The sequence below is a fragment of the Drosophila kikkawai genome, chromosome 2L (genome assembly GCF_030179895.1).
Source record: "Drosophila kikkawai strain 14028-0561.14 chromosome 2L, DkikHiC1v2, whole genome shotgun sequence".
Classification (NCBI taxonomy): domain Eukaryota; kingdom Metazoa; phylum Arthropoda; class Insecta; order Diptera; family Drosophilidae; genus Drosophila; species Drosophila kikkawai.
The window spans coordinates 16,457,090-16,471,062 of NC_091728.1; the positions used below are offsets into that span (position 1 = coordinate 16,457,090).

The following is a 13,973-nucleotide window of genomic DNA, read 5'->3' on the forward strand; positions in this document are numbered from 1 at the left end:
TCTGTTAACGAGAGGCTAACAGAATTTTGTCTATGGAATCGCAGTAACAGAATTTCTGTAAAACAGCTCTCCTAGAGGTGGAAGAACATCGATGTATCGATACATCGAATTATTTAAGGGTGTGTTTTTAAAAAAATGTATTTTACTCCACATCATATTATTAATAAATTCCATAAATAAATCAAATGTGTGAAAGCTCTTGATAAAAAAATTACGCTTTATTTGAGATCCATACTTTGGTAGACAAAAATACAAAAAGTGTGACCGTTACTAAGCGATAAAATGACGAGTGGCAGGAATATTTGAAATTATTTTATAACGTTTGTAAATTGTTTAAAACATTTATAAATTTTAGTTATTGTTAAATTGTAATTTTGTGCGTACGTCTTAAGCAGTTTTAATATTATTTATTTTTATATTTACTTATTCTTATAATTTTCAAAATAATTTCTTCTCAGAGTTTATTGGCAAGATTGATCTAAAATTAAGAACTTTCTTAATCAAGGCACGGCTCCCGTGGAGCTAAAGTAGGTGGTGAAGCCATCTCTGACCGAGCGGGCCACATTTTCGCAGTCATCCAGTCGATCGGATAGGGGGGCAAGACCCATAAGAAAATTATTAGCACGCCAATCGCCCGGGATGAGAGCCATAAAGTCTATATCCTCCGTTTCTAGGCCGTGCAGATACTCCTCCCGCTCCTCGCTTATCAGGAAATTGTGCAGAATACTGGTGGCTTTAACAAGATTCGTTATCTGTGACACCTCCTCCAGCTCAAGTTCGGTTTGAATAGCTCGAAATCTGTTGCTCATGATGCCAAGCGCATTTCCCACCACCCGATGAGCGCGGTTAAGACGATAGTTGAACACCTTTTTGACCATAGTCTGGGCTTCACTGGTCTCGTAAGGCTTCATAAGCCACGGCTGCAAATGGAAACCCTGATCGGCAAGTATCACATGAGGTAGTTCCTCCTCCAGGCCCGGTAAGTTGCTCTCTGGCGGAATATTTAGCCAGTTGCTCTCCATAGCATCGAACAGTGGGCTGTCGGTGAAGGCGTCCTCCGCTCCGCCCTTGCAGCTGGCATCAACGTACAGGAACCGGTGCTGAGCGTCCACCAGGGCCAACATGATGATGCTTTTGAACTGCCTGTAATTGGAATAGCTAGCATCTGTTATGGTCTTGGAACGGAAAGCTATGTGATGACCATCTAAAAAACAGAAAATAATAAATAAATCTACAAAGTATGAACTTCTTCCTGTTACCAACAGCCCCGAGGCAATGGGGAAAGTTCCACATCTCCTGAAAGTCTCTGGCAATGCTCAGCCACTGCTCCTCGGTTCTGGGAATCTCCAGAAACGTTCTCTTCAGTCGCTTAACGATGGAACTTAGTGTTTCCGCCACAATGTCCTTGATTCTCTTTTTGGGCAGCTGGAAAATGCCGGCCAGAGTTGCGAATGATTCGCCAGTGGCCAGAAAACGAAATGTCATATGCATGCGCACCTCGGCGGGCACGGAGCCTGTGATCTGGGAATCCTGACGCTCCAGCCGGGCTCGTAGGATGCGCAACAGTTTGCGGAAGGAGAGAGTGGACATACTGTGAAAGGCCCGGAAAGTCTCCTCGTCGCCAAGGAGCAGCTCTCTCAGAGGACATTTAAAGGCAGTCTGTTGCTGCCTCCTTCGTCGTTTGTCCTTTTCGCATAGATCTATCACAGATTTTGCTAGGTGTAGAATGTCCAGCACGGTTTTTATGTCCTTTTCCATGTTGTTTGTGCTCTGAATTCCTTACAGATGGGCGTAGAGTTAAATAAAGTAGACCATTAAAAAAAATTGTATTTATTTATAACAAAAAGCAAAAACGTAAACAAATAAAGAAAGAAAGACGAGTAAGTAAGTAACGAGTAAACGTGTGGTCACTCTTAGGGATGGGCGATATAGAGACGCAGGCAATCTAATTTTGAAATTTTCAAAAAATAATCTATTTTATTGTTATGTATTTCTAAGATAAATATATTATTTATATATTATTGAAAACGTATATAATATTGAATGATCCTTTTTAGGCGCTTTTAGCGCTAGTTGTCAAGTTTTGCGTATTTTTTTACGGACATAAAAAGCACAGCCAAAGCTCAGGACTTTTGTCCTGGGAATACGTAGAATATTGTGTACACATTATTGTAACTAGGTAAATCTTAATTTATTATTTAATCTTCAATGCATATCTTGGATTTCATTGATATTTGTGTGATGACACATACAATAAAGATTGTAGTAAATATTAACAAGTGTCAGAGTGTTAACCTTAATAAATATATTTTTAATGTGAATTCCGTGGAATAGGTTATTGTTTTCTTTTATTTATTTATTTTTGTTTATAATAGCGATAAGCTAGGCGAAGCTTTATTCGAGCTTGGTCTGCATGCGATAAGACGCGACTCTGGGTATAAATACAGCTCGGTTGCTAATGAAATAACCACAACTTCTGTCAAGATGCAATTATTGGTGAGTAGCAACCAGCTCCAGATTAAATATTATTTCAAGTAATTAATTAATCCCTCCTTAATCCCTTAGGCGTTCCTGTTTGCCGTGCTGGCCGTCGTCGCCATGGTTTCTGCCAACAATCCCATGTGTAATGATGCGGCTCAAAGCGGCGGTGGCTATCAGGTGTACGAAATGTCGGCACAAGGCAGAAATGCCCCACGCAACTACAACTATGGTTCCACGAAGAACTATAATAGGAACTCTCACTAATGAATCCATCCATGATTTTGCTGTGTTAAATAAAAAGATGCCTACTGCCTTGAAAATAAAATAAAATGTTTAATAAAATCATTCGCATATTTTGTATACCCTTGCAGTGTATTATAATTTTTGTCTGAAGCTTGCAACTCTGTTAATTAATTATTTCTGATCTAATAAAGTGTAGTGTCCACAGTTATTTAAAATCTGATGATATGTTCCAAATCTAATACTTCTTATATCATTGTCGAAATAGGAATATTTCTAGTCTATGTTAAAGGCGATATTTTCATCAATATATTCCATGTTCTAAGCTTGAAATATTTTGTTTTCTACGTTTTCCGTGCTATGTATCTTAATTCTATGTTTATCTTGTACAGGCGCTATGTTTCAAGCTATGTTTTAATTAATCTATGTCCTTTTACCTTCAGTAGGTGCTATAAATCGATGTATGAACCTACATACTTATTTCTATGATTTTGACCAAAGGATGTACCAAATTTTGTACTATAATTTTAGCTTTTTAAAAGACAAGAGCTTTACAAAAAGCTTTCAGCTAACCCCGAGTCCATTTACATAAAGGTAATATTATTAGTATTAATTATTTATTACAGTTCCTTCAGTAAATTAAAGCAAAATGTAAAATAATCTTTTATATGACTACCAAACATTTCTGCTTACATGAAAAATTAAAAAAATAAATAAATAAATTATGTGTGATTGTGTTATTAATTAACTTTGTCCTTATCTTTTCGGTCATTCAGTCGTAAAGTATTATTGATTCCAATTAATTCAGTTACTTACTTCTAGGTCACTGTTTGAGATTAATTGTGTTAAATTCTTAGAAAATATAAAATTATGCATAATTGGGTATGAGGAGTCAATAAAGAGGAGTAAATATTATTTACACTTTGATTCTAGGAATAACAATTGTTTTTTTTTATAATAAAATGTAGCGATAACCTTGCCATGGAGCCTTGAAGTCGAAGCTTAAGATAGGCCTGGTCCCTGAGCGATAAGAAGCGCCTCGAGGTATAAATACAGCTCGGTTGGGAATTAATTAATCACAACTTCAGCTTTATGTTTAATAATGCATTTTGAATCTTTTTGCGAATTTTAAAAACAAATAAAGGAGTATTTAACATGACAGAAAATTAATTAGCGATGACTGGACTTTCTGGACTCCTGAGAGAAAAACAAACACACTTTTTGTATATAAAAAAAAATGGAGAAGGCTTGTTGTATATACAAAAAAAATTTAATTATGTTTTGTTGAGACATATAAAATTATATATCTAAAATTTGACGTTGTTATTATTTTAGAACAATTTAGCTTAAAATAAAAAAGTTGTGCTTCAGTCTAAATATTTCGATAAGCCCGATTTTACTGTACTTGAATAAATGCATTTTTGAAAACCGCGCCCTATTTTGCAGCCCTGAAATAACGAAAAGTCTGGCAGCCTTATTCCATAAGCAAATATGGGATTCGAATATCGGGTGTGGTTCGAATATCGGGTGTGGATTTTTCAGGGGGAAGTTTCATCTGGCAATGCTGGAAAAATTGGCCAAATTTTCAGCTGGCAATGCTGGAAAAATTATTGAAGAAAATCCACCATCGAACGTCGCAGCGAGTGAAAAAACGGTAGAAACGCAAAAAGCCGGATCAGAAAGCCAAAAACCAATTGAGCCCCCGTTTGCAGTGAAAAACCGAGAGCAAAAATGAATGAGGAATACGACGCGATTGTCCTCGGCACGGGCCTGAAGGAGTGCATCCTCAGCGGGATGCTGTCCGTTTCCGGCAAGAAGGTGCTGCATATTGATCGGAACAAGTACTATGGCGGCGAGTCCGCCTCGATAACGCCGCTGGAGGAGCTCTTCCAGCGCTACGGCCTGGAGCCGCCCGGCGAGCGGTTTGGGCGTGGCCGGGACTGGAACGTGGACCTCATTCCCAAGTTCCTGATGGCCAACGGCCAGCTGGTCAAGCTGCTCATCCACACGGGCGTCACCCGCTACCTAGAGTTCAAGTCCATCGAGGGCAGCTACGTCTACAAGGGTGGCAAGATTGCCAAGGTGCCGGTGGACCAGAAGGAGGCCCTGGCATCCGATCTCATGGGTTAGTTGTGCCCCTTTTTTTGTTCGCCTTTCTTTTTCACCCTGCCGAAATTGTGCAAATTACCAGCTGTGTGCGTGTGTGTGTGTGTATGTACTCGACTCTTATCTGAGCCCTCTGCCTCCCCCTCTTTCGCTCTCTCATTCTCGCTTCCTCTCTTTCGCTCTCTACAACCTTTCTTTGTCTCGGCTTTCACACTCGCTGGAAACCAACGTTCCTTATTGTTGTTGTTGTGGTTTTCGACTGACACGTATGTGTGTATGAAAAACAGTTGTTTTTTCTGGTACCAGATAATTTTCACAAATTTCCACACTTATTCCACACCTTTTCAGTCCAATTGGTTCATTTTCTTAATTTATACAGCCCTTGTGCTGATTAGAATTTTTGATGGGTTTTTTTTTCGATAATAACAAAAAAATACAGTCAAACTTCCACAAGTTAGAATCTCAATAGGAACTTAAATAAGCTAAAAATCTATCAATTTATTCTTGGTATATTTATTTTTTTATCATCATTTTTTTATTCGTTAATTTTAGGTGCATATATCAGAAAGTTATAGAGTTCGAGTTGTAGTAGCTTCGCTGTACTAAAAAATTTAATAGGAGATGATTCATACACCTGTCGTTAATTGCTCTCTTCTTTTTTACACTTGATATTCGCCTAAGTTGTATTTCGCAGTTTGTTCCCCCTTCCTCGTGGCAGCCGCCATCAAGTGCAATTAGTCAACACGCTCTATTTATTTATGATTGTAGTTTAAATCGTTTCTGTTTTAGTTTTTAGTTTTTGCAATCCAATTTTTTTAGTTTTTTTTTTTTTGCGGCACATTGAACCCTTTCACTTTACAGTGAGGCATGGCAGGGGTTGAACTTTATTTGTTATTATAAAGGTAAAGTTTCTTACTTAATATTCAGTAAATAATTGTTTTAATTCTTATGACAAATATTTTGTTGTTGTCATATTTATATGATATTTGAATATTTGGTTTATTATTATTATTATTTTGTTATATTCCGTTTAAAAGCGTGAACAATTTTTTTTTTTAATTTGTTTAGGTAAAAGCCAATGATTTAAATCCAAATTTAATAATAATATTTACAAAATTGTAATATTATTCCTTTTGAAGGGCGCTTCGCTGTAGGTTCGCATAATACATATGCTCCGCATGACGTCATTCGTTGGCCAAGTGGTTTTTGATTATTGGTGGTGGTTCCACCCGCCCCCTAAATTGGAGGTTTCAAGCACAGGTCCGCCCTGTAGTTGTGTGTCTTTTTTTTTTATATGTATGTATGTTTGTGACATGCAAATGCAAAGGAAAACGGAAACTTAAAACCCTTGACATGCACTCCTCCCTTATTGGACAGATCCTGTTCCCAGAACTGACCAATATGGCATTACGAATACGATATTTAAATGCAAATATATTCACAGGCATGTTCGAGAAGCGTCGCTTCCGGAACTTCCTCATCTACGTGCAGGACTTCCGGGAGGATGACCCCAAGACCTGGAAGGACTTCGATCCCACCAAGGCCAACATGCAGGGCCTGTACGACAAGTTTGGCCTGGACAAGAACACCCAGGACTTCACCGGCCACGCCCTGGCCCTGTTCCGCGACGACGAATATCTGAACGAGCCGGCCGTAAACACGATCCGGCGCATCAAGCTTTACTCGGACTCTCTGGCGAGGTACGGCAAGTCGCCCTACCTCTATCCGATGTACGGCCTGGGTGAGCTGCCCCAGGGCTTTGCCCGGCTCTCGGCCATCTATGGCGGCACCTACATGCTGGACAAGCCCATTGACGAGATTGTACTCGGCGAGGATGGGAAGGTGGTGGGTGTGCGGTCCGGCGAGGAGGTTGCCAAGTGCAAGCAGGTCTATTGCGATCCCAGCTACGTGCCCGATAAGGTGAGTATTTTAAAGAACACTTGAAACAGATGAGTTTTGGGTATTTGAATAAATATTTAACAGTTTATTTTAGTGTATGTAATACAAGCAATGAAACGGGCACAGAATTTCTTTTTTAAACGCCTAAATTAAATGATAAATAGAATTATAGAGTGTAAAACAATTAAAATGTATAGTATTTACCAACTACACTTTTGGTACTACTTAGTAGCACAAAAATGGGAAGGTAGTTACAAGAAGACAAGAAGAAAAGCTAGCTTGAAGAACATTTTATCTAGATTTATTATTGTATCTAAAAGATAGATTCTTTTATATGAAACAAAGAAAGTTAGGTACTTCCCTTAATGACCCGGTTTTGTTAAGTAAATATCCAAAAACAAATAGAAAACCCTTTAGCTTATTAGTTCTTTACCAGATAACAAAAGAGGCTGTAATCGGTTGTGGGGCTTCACAAATATAGAGTCTTTTCAGTTCACATTCAAGATCATTCAAACCTATGGAATCTTTAGCAGAGAGCACCACATCGCAGTGCTCATTTCCACCATCATTATTGGGTTCTCCTTCATTCCAAATGCTATCCAAAGTCACCTTTTGACCAGTTGTAAACCATACATGTTCTTCTTGATTTGCCAAGTCTGTGCCAGAAGTCCAGAATATACCTTCAATCTTATTGTTCTTGAGGTGAAGAATAACCGAATTCCATTCCTCCAAGGACTCAAAGGCAACTAAATGGGCGTCCACTTGCCGGCATGATTCGAAAGCAGCAAACCAATTTAGGCTTTTAACCTTTTCAATGTAATAGTAACCATTACCGATATGTTCAAAGAATTTTCTGGTTATATTAAATGTTTCAGGAACACCTAAGGGTAATCAAAAGTCAAATAATGAAAATTTGTATAGTAGTTAGTTCTCACCATCTGAAATCGTTGGTGTTATTTCAATGGCCAAAAACTGGGAAAATAAACCCAAAAATACAAGAACACAGAGCCCTGAGACCATGCTGAATCGACTGGATTAAACATGGCCAAAATAAGCTTTTATATTCTGGACATTAATCAGTAATCAGTATTAATTTTCTTGGAATAAAGGTTTTGCGTCGTATACATTTTTTTGCACACAAAATAATTTATGATTATTGATAATAATTGATAATATTTAAGGTTAGTAGTAGCAGCAGCAGTTCAAACAATTGCACCTATTACTCTGATTAAATATAAACCTATTTCCACCTTCTATTTGGCAGGTTCGCAAGCGCGGCAAGGTGATTCGATGCATTTGCATCCTGGACCATCCGGTGGCCAGCACCAAGGACGGTCTGTCCACGCAGATTATCATTCCACAAAAGCAGGTCGGACGCAAGTCGGACATTTATGTGTCGCTGGTTAGCTCCACTCACCAGGTGGCCGCCAAGGGTTGGTTCGTCGGCATGGTTTCGACCACCGTGGAGACCGAGAACCCGGAGGTTGAGATTAAGCCCGGCTTGGACTTGCTCGAGCCGATCGCACAAAAGTTTGTGACCATTTCGGACTACTTGGAGCCGATCGATGATGGCTCCGGCTCGCAGATCTTCATCTCGGAGTCGTATGACGCGACTACGCACTTCGAGACCACTTGCCTGGATGTGTTGAACATATTCAAGCGCGGCACTGGCGAGACGTTCGACTTTTCCAAGATCAAGCACGAGCTGGGCGACGAGGAGCAGTAAGCAAGGAGCGAGGCCTCATCTGGTTATGGTGCATTTGAACAGCTCAACATCAGCCACAAACACATCGTAAATCGTCTCAGCGTCGTGGCCAAACCTTAAAGAAAAAATACCCAAGATAAAAACCGAATTAAATAAAATCAACAAAAAAAAAAAAACTAAACAAAACGAAAATCCAGAAATTGTATTACGAAAATGCTTTTCCATCGAGAGATGAAGTTTTAGATGTGAAAAACGACATGCTTGCTTCGCGCAATATTGGATATGCCTAGAAAATATATATATATATACACACACACACATACAACCTATATAACATAAATTATACAACAAGCAGTCGCGAATGTATGAACGTCTATATATGTATATGTATAACTATGTGAGTGTTGGGCGACTAAATCAAATTCACACGGATTCAGCTTGTTGTGACTCCCGATCAAGGGTCTAAGGCTCGACGCATACTCTCTCTCCCCCCAATCACCGCCCCCTCTCCCCGATCAAACGGCCAGTCAGTCACGCGATTATGCTTGGATTTAAGTTGTACGAGTATACAAAATAAAGTATATATCATATATATATATATATTGTCTATGTATATTGCCCGTAATAGTTGCTTGGTTCTCTTATTTTGTGATCGTAACCACAAAGATACCCCCCAAACACACACACAAGCATAATGCAGCATTATAATTGTAACCCCCAAAAAAAAAAAAAAAAAGAACGATTACGATGGTATTGAAAATGTAAACAAGCGAAAGAGTTCATCGCAGCAGCATACCCAAAAAATATTGCATATGATCGAAGCGCGGCAGACAACACAAAGAGGGAAAAACAGAAGAAAATCTAAACTGATTGTCAATGGTCTTAAGAACTATGGTATTCCGCATTTTCAGAATTTACATTTTTAATAAAAATTACAAAAAAAAAAAAAAGAACTGGTTGTTATATATTTTTAAAAGCATTCTTTTTTGGACCTGGGTTTTAATTCCTATCTTTTATGATAGATTAGCTTGAAGCACTTCTATAATAGGCGTTTTTTTTATGCATATGTTATAGAAAAGATATCTTTATTGTTCAGTTAGGAATCATTTCAAACAGGGTGTAGAAATTAACTTTCCTTCTTTTTAATACTGGATTTTAAAACTACATTAAGAGTTTCTCGCTTTTTAAATTAACCGCCCGTCGGAATAACTATTTCAGGCTCATTAACCTCAAGGACTTGGAACTTTGTCCTGGAGTTCCATCTTTTTGAACTGATTCATTCGGCTTTCTTTCTGGCGCTCATGGTTCCGCTTAACGAAGGACCTCAACTTTGTATTGTTAAGCTTCTGTCAGACGCTCAGTGGCGGTATGTTTAAAAGTGCCTTTAAAAAATACATTTAAATAACCATACATGTATTTTTGTAAAAGAAAAATAATAAGACAGCACAATTATTTTAATAGTGTAGTAACAGAAACACAATATTCCCTAAAATATTTTAAAATTAAACCTTGACCTCAAGATTCCAATAAAGTGCCCCAAAAATAAGAAGAAATGTGAAAAGTAATTACTTTCTCAATATAATTAATTTTAAAAAATTCGTAAAGAAAATGTAAAATGAAAATATTCTAAAACAAGAAAGAAAGCTAACTTTGGCCAGCCAAAGTTTGTATACCCTTGCAGGTAACAATTAAAATATATCATAACTAAGCCAAAAATGCATTAATTTCGATTCGAAAAGCAGTTTTGTGTTAGTTTTTATTAATTTAAAAAAACTGCATACCAAATTAAAAATTTTAAGAAATCAAAATTTTTGGCCATTTTTGCTAATTTTAATGATGTAAGCCCTTATAAAATTTCGCAAAAATGGCTAAAAAATCGATTTCTTCCGGATATGTCTAGAAAGATTCGTATGTTAATGCTGATCAAGAATATATATGGTTTATGGGGTCGGAAATGATTCCTTGACTTAGAAAAATATTATTTTGTATTATTAAATCTGAATTTTTATATTAAAAAACTTCTTGATTTTTTTTTAAATTAAAAATATCATAACTCGGCCAAAAGAACATTAATTTTAAATCGAAAAACTGTTCTGTGCAAGATTTTCTACAGTTAATAAATCTGCATACTTCATTTTGAAAATTCAATTTTTTATCAAAATCAAAAATTTTAGTGATGTAACCCTTATACAATTTAGCAAAAATGGCCAAAAAATCGATTTTTTCCTGACATATCTAGAAAGATTCTCCTGTTGATGCTGATCAAGAATATATATACTTTATAAGGTCGGAAACGTCTCCTCACTGCGTTGCAAACTTCTGACTGAAATTATAATACCCTGCAAGGGTATAAATATATACCAATTTGGATAAAATATTTCTCTTAATAAAACAAGGTTTTCTTTTATGGAATATATTTACGTTTATTTAAAGGATAAGGAGTATTAATCAAAGACCTATATGTTTATTTTATAAATTTTTAAAACTTTTAAAAATCTGTAAATTTATATTATTTATGTTTTAAAAGTTATCATTTAGAATGTTACTTGAATTAGCGGAAAATTCTTTTAGAAAATCAACCCCAAGGGTAAATAATCCCCATAAAATACTCCTTTTAAGATTTAAAAGAACCCAAAAGTCATATCAACAGTTCAAAGTATCAACTATACTAATACAGGATTCGAATGTAAATTAACAAACTTTACAGGATCCGTAAGCGACAAATGCGAGCTAAGCCGTTTCTGGGTTTATTAGCTTTTCGATGGCTTTGAATCACGTAGCCATAAAGGTTATAGTTATGGCCAGGACTCGTCGCTCCTTTGTGTGACACAATTACGAATTCCGCAGCAAGTGTTTGGCATGCATTGGTGGAACACTGCGCCCCGTGTCCGACCTTCCCGCTCGTTCAGGTTTCGTTGGTTCCTTGGTGCACACTGGCAAGTGGAGAAATTCTTATTGAATTGCATGTGGCATGCCACAAGGGACTGGGGGGCTGGATTTGTTCCCCTCTTGGGTCCTGTGTCCGGGTCCTTCGACGTTCCGGGAATGTGCAAAATGCTGAGAATGCCGCTCTCGATTCTTGTTAGTTTTAATGCTGTCGCTGACAGTTTAGTTTTTTTATAATTTTTTTTTTTGCTGTTTAGTTGGTTTTTTTTATTTTCCTTGCTAGGGGAGTGAGAGAGCGAGCGACCTGTCCAACAAAATGCCGCTAGCATTTTTCCAATTTCCGCTTCCGAGAAAAGGCAAAAGTGCAAAGACGTCTCGCATTATTTTGCCCTGGTCGGTCCTATATATCTGTACATTGAACTCGTCTGGGTCCACAAGTGTTTCGATATTTATACCCCTGTCGGCATCTCTATGTTAGCTTCCTTTCTAATTCTGAGGTAAACATTAACAATATAGAGCTTGTTAAACAAAACCTTATCAAATTTATGTGTTTATTAGACAATTGCTTAGACAATTTTATAGAATTTTAAATAGAAATTAAAGCAGCATTTTTTTTCCAATAACTTTCAAACAGAAACAAAAGAGTCCTAGATCTTTAAATAAAATATCTAAATTTGTAGTAATTTCACTTTAAATATTATACATATTAAATCTATTTTTCTATTTTTATTGGTTATTATTTTCAATTTAAAATATTATTATGCTTAGATCTATACGGCAATATATCCGTAACTGTTCCAAATTCCTGTCACAATCACCATCTGCAACTCCCTCATTGCTCTAAGGAATGGGATATGGGATTTAACTAGCCCAATTCCCTCTCCATCTTAGTTGTTGTTCCTGGTGATGATGATGATGATGCTGATGATGATGGCCCTGCCACTGATGTGGCCAAAACACGTCGCCCCAAAAGCCTGGTCAAGTCTTTCACCACATTTTCGCTCCTCTAGCTTCCGTCTTGTCTTGACTGTGGTGTATTTTTTGTTGTTGTTGTTTTTTTTTTTTGAAAATGGTTTGAAGAAAAACGAAAAACACGATGGAAAAAACCGCCAGAAAAGACCAAAATTTGTAACTGGGCAAATTGAAGTCAAAACTTTGGCGCTCAGCGCAGCATGCAAGTCACATACAACCGGGGGATGTGCTGCACACTGAGAAATTGGAGCATTATGTATATATTATAGAAATTTATACATAGATCAGGTATTTAAGCACATATTTTATAGGCCTTTTCTATATAGTTACAAACTTTGGACTTCTGAGAATACCTCAGAAGACTATTTAAATTTTAATTGGTTAGTACAAAATCAAAGAAATAATATAGGAAACATATTTACCAAATCATCTTTATTTTAGATTTAAATTAAAATCAAAATTTTTAACTGTGCAGTAACTAGAAGGAGTCCTGACAGGGAATGGAGATGGAGCTACGATGTCGACGCAGCACTGGCAGGCATGACTAAGCAGCCTGGCCTCGTCCATGTCTGCATCTATATTCGTGTCCTTGTTGGCCATGGTCAGGCTAACGAGCCGGGGCTAGGGGGAAACATAGAGGGTGGTGGTGGGCTAGGGTATTGGGACTGGGGCTAGGATGGGGCTGGGCAAAGTGGCTCCGCGTTGGGCTCGTAATAACAGCCAACCGCAGAAGCGAACACACGCCCAGAAAACAAAGCAACAAAACGATGCCTTTGGGGTCAGTTGACGGTGTTGGAGCAATGATTTGGCGGCTTATGGACATCGTCCCTGGCCCCAGCATCGCAGCTAAATTGACGCAGTGGACATGACCATGCTGGTGCACACACATACACATGGATACTGGCGCAATATGATCCAGACCTCGCTGGGTGACCGCAAGCTGCCCAACTCTATCACACCGCTGGACAGCGCCATTGCCATGGGCCGAAAGATAGTGCGACAGAAGGGTTACGATCCGTATCACCTGCCCGATATGAATAGGACGATGGGCGTGTTCAGTGTCCAGTTGGCCCACACCTGGATCAACGGCGTCTCCAGTTTCTACCGCGTTGGTAACATCACAGCCGGCATGGCCAACAAGACGGTGTCGGTGCTTCTGCAGCTAGGCACCCAGCAGATAACTGGTGCCGGCCAGTGGGAGGTGGGTCTGGGCATGATGACACGTGTGGGTCATGTCCAATTCACAGTGCAGCACATCCGGGCCACCATAGGCATAAGCCAGTCCATGGACACGAGGAAGCGGGCACAGGTCACCGATCTGCAGTTTGATATGGGCAACATCCAGGTGCGTTGCGATGGCGCTGGCACCTTGGACTACATCATGGAGTTCCTGGTGAATGTGATACCCAATCTGTTGCGGTATCAGATTATGGACGCCATCGAGAACCCGATCAAGCAGCGCGTGCAGGAGAAGTTCAATGCCATCGATGTGGAGCAAGTCATCAAGCTGATGGCTGAGAAGTACGAGAAAGAGGGCAGTGACTTTACCTTTGACCCAAAGCTGTTGGGAATCTAAGATAGAGTAACAGTGAGGGAGTTTTTGCAATAAAGGTTTATCTTTATCCCAGAAGATCGGGAGTCATCACAAGCTATTATCGTTAAGGCTATCTATCTAAAAGTTGGC

The 13,973-nt window shown here is 38.5% G+C and overlaps 4 protein-coding genes and 1 long non-coding RNA gene across 6 annotated transcripts; 3 read left to right on the forward strand and 2 right to left on the reverse strand.

Annotated features, from left to right (window-relative positions):
* Positions 1-366: 366 nt before the first annotated feature.
* On the reverse strand, positions 367-2,055 carry LOC108076898 (putative nuclease HARBI1). Of its 2 annotated transcripts, XM_017169933.3 has the most exons (3): positions 1,498-2,055; positions 1,260-1,425; positions 367-1,204 (listed from the first exon to the last, which is right to left on the reverse strand). In XM_017169933.3, exons 1-3 carry the CDS (start codon positions 1,756-1,758, stop codon positions 501-503), a joined length of 1,131 nt encoding a protein of 376 aa, XP_017025422.1. In that variant the 5' UTR covers positions 1,759-2,055; the 3' UTR covers positions 367-500. The 2 variants fall into 2 exon arrangements, with proteins under 2 accessions (XP_017025422.1, XP_017025421.1); XM_017169932.3 differs by having other exon boundaries at positions 371-1,204; positions 1,260-2,003.
* A 108-nt stretch (positions 2,056-2,163) lies between these two features.
* LOC108076992 (uncharacterized) lies at positions 2,164-2,826 on the forward strand. Its single transcript, XM_017170052.3, has 3 exons — positions 2,164-2,179; positions 2,376-2,496; positions 2,566-2,826. Exons 2-3 carry the CDS (start codon positions 2,485-2,487, stop codon positions 2,743-2,745), a joined length of 192 nt encoding a protein of 63 aa, XP_017025541.1. The 5' UTR covers positions 2,164-2,179; positions 2,376-2,484; the 3' UTR covers positions 2,746-2,826.
* Positions 2,827-4,317: 1,491 nt separating this feature from the next.
* Positions 4,318-9,027, forward strand: Gdi (GDP dissociation inhibitor). The gene is made up of 3 exons (XM_017170453.3): positions 4,318-4,846; positions 6,272-6,747; positions 7,991-9,027. Exons 1-3 carry the CDS (start codon positions 4,453-4,455, stop codon positions 8,450-8,452), a joined length of 1,332 nt encoding a protein of 443 aa, XP_017025942.1. The 5' UTR covers positions 4,318-4,452; the 3' UTR covers positions 8,453-9,027.
* Positions 7,011-7,751, reverse strand: LOC108077206 (uncharacterized). Its single transcript, XR_011444850.1, has 2 exons — positions 7,662-7,751; positions 7,011-7,607 (listed from the first exon to the last, which is right to left on the reverse strand). It is a non-coding gene; the product is annotated as an uncharacterized lncRNA (long non-coding RNA).
* Positions 9,028-13,154: 4,127 nt separating the features above from the next.
* On the forward strand, positions 13,155-13,937 carry LOC108076868 (uncharacterized). The gene has a single exon (XM_017169897.1). It carries the CDS (start codon positions 13,155-13,157, stop codon positions 13,863-13,865), a length of 711 nt encoding a protein of 236 aa, XP_017025386.1. The 3' UTR covers positions 13,866-13,937.
* The last annotated feature ends 36 nt before the right edge of the window (positions 13,938-13,973 follow it).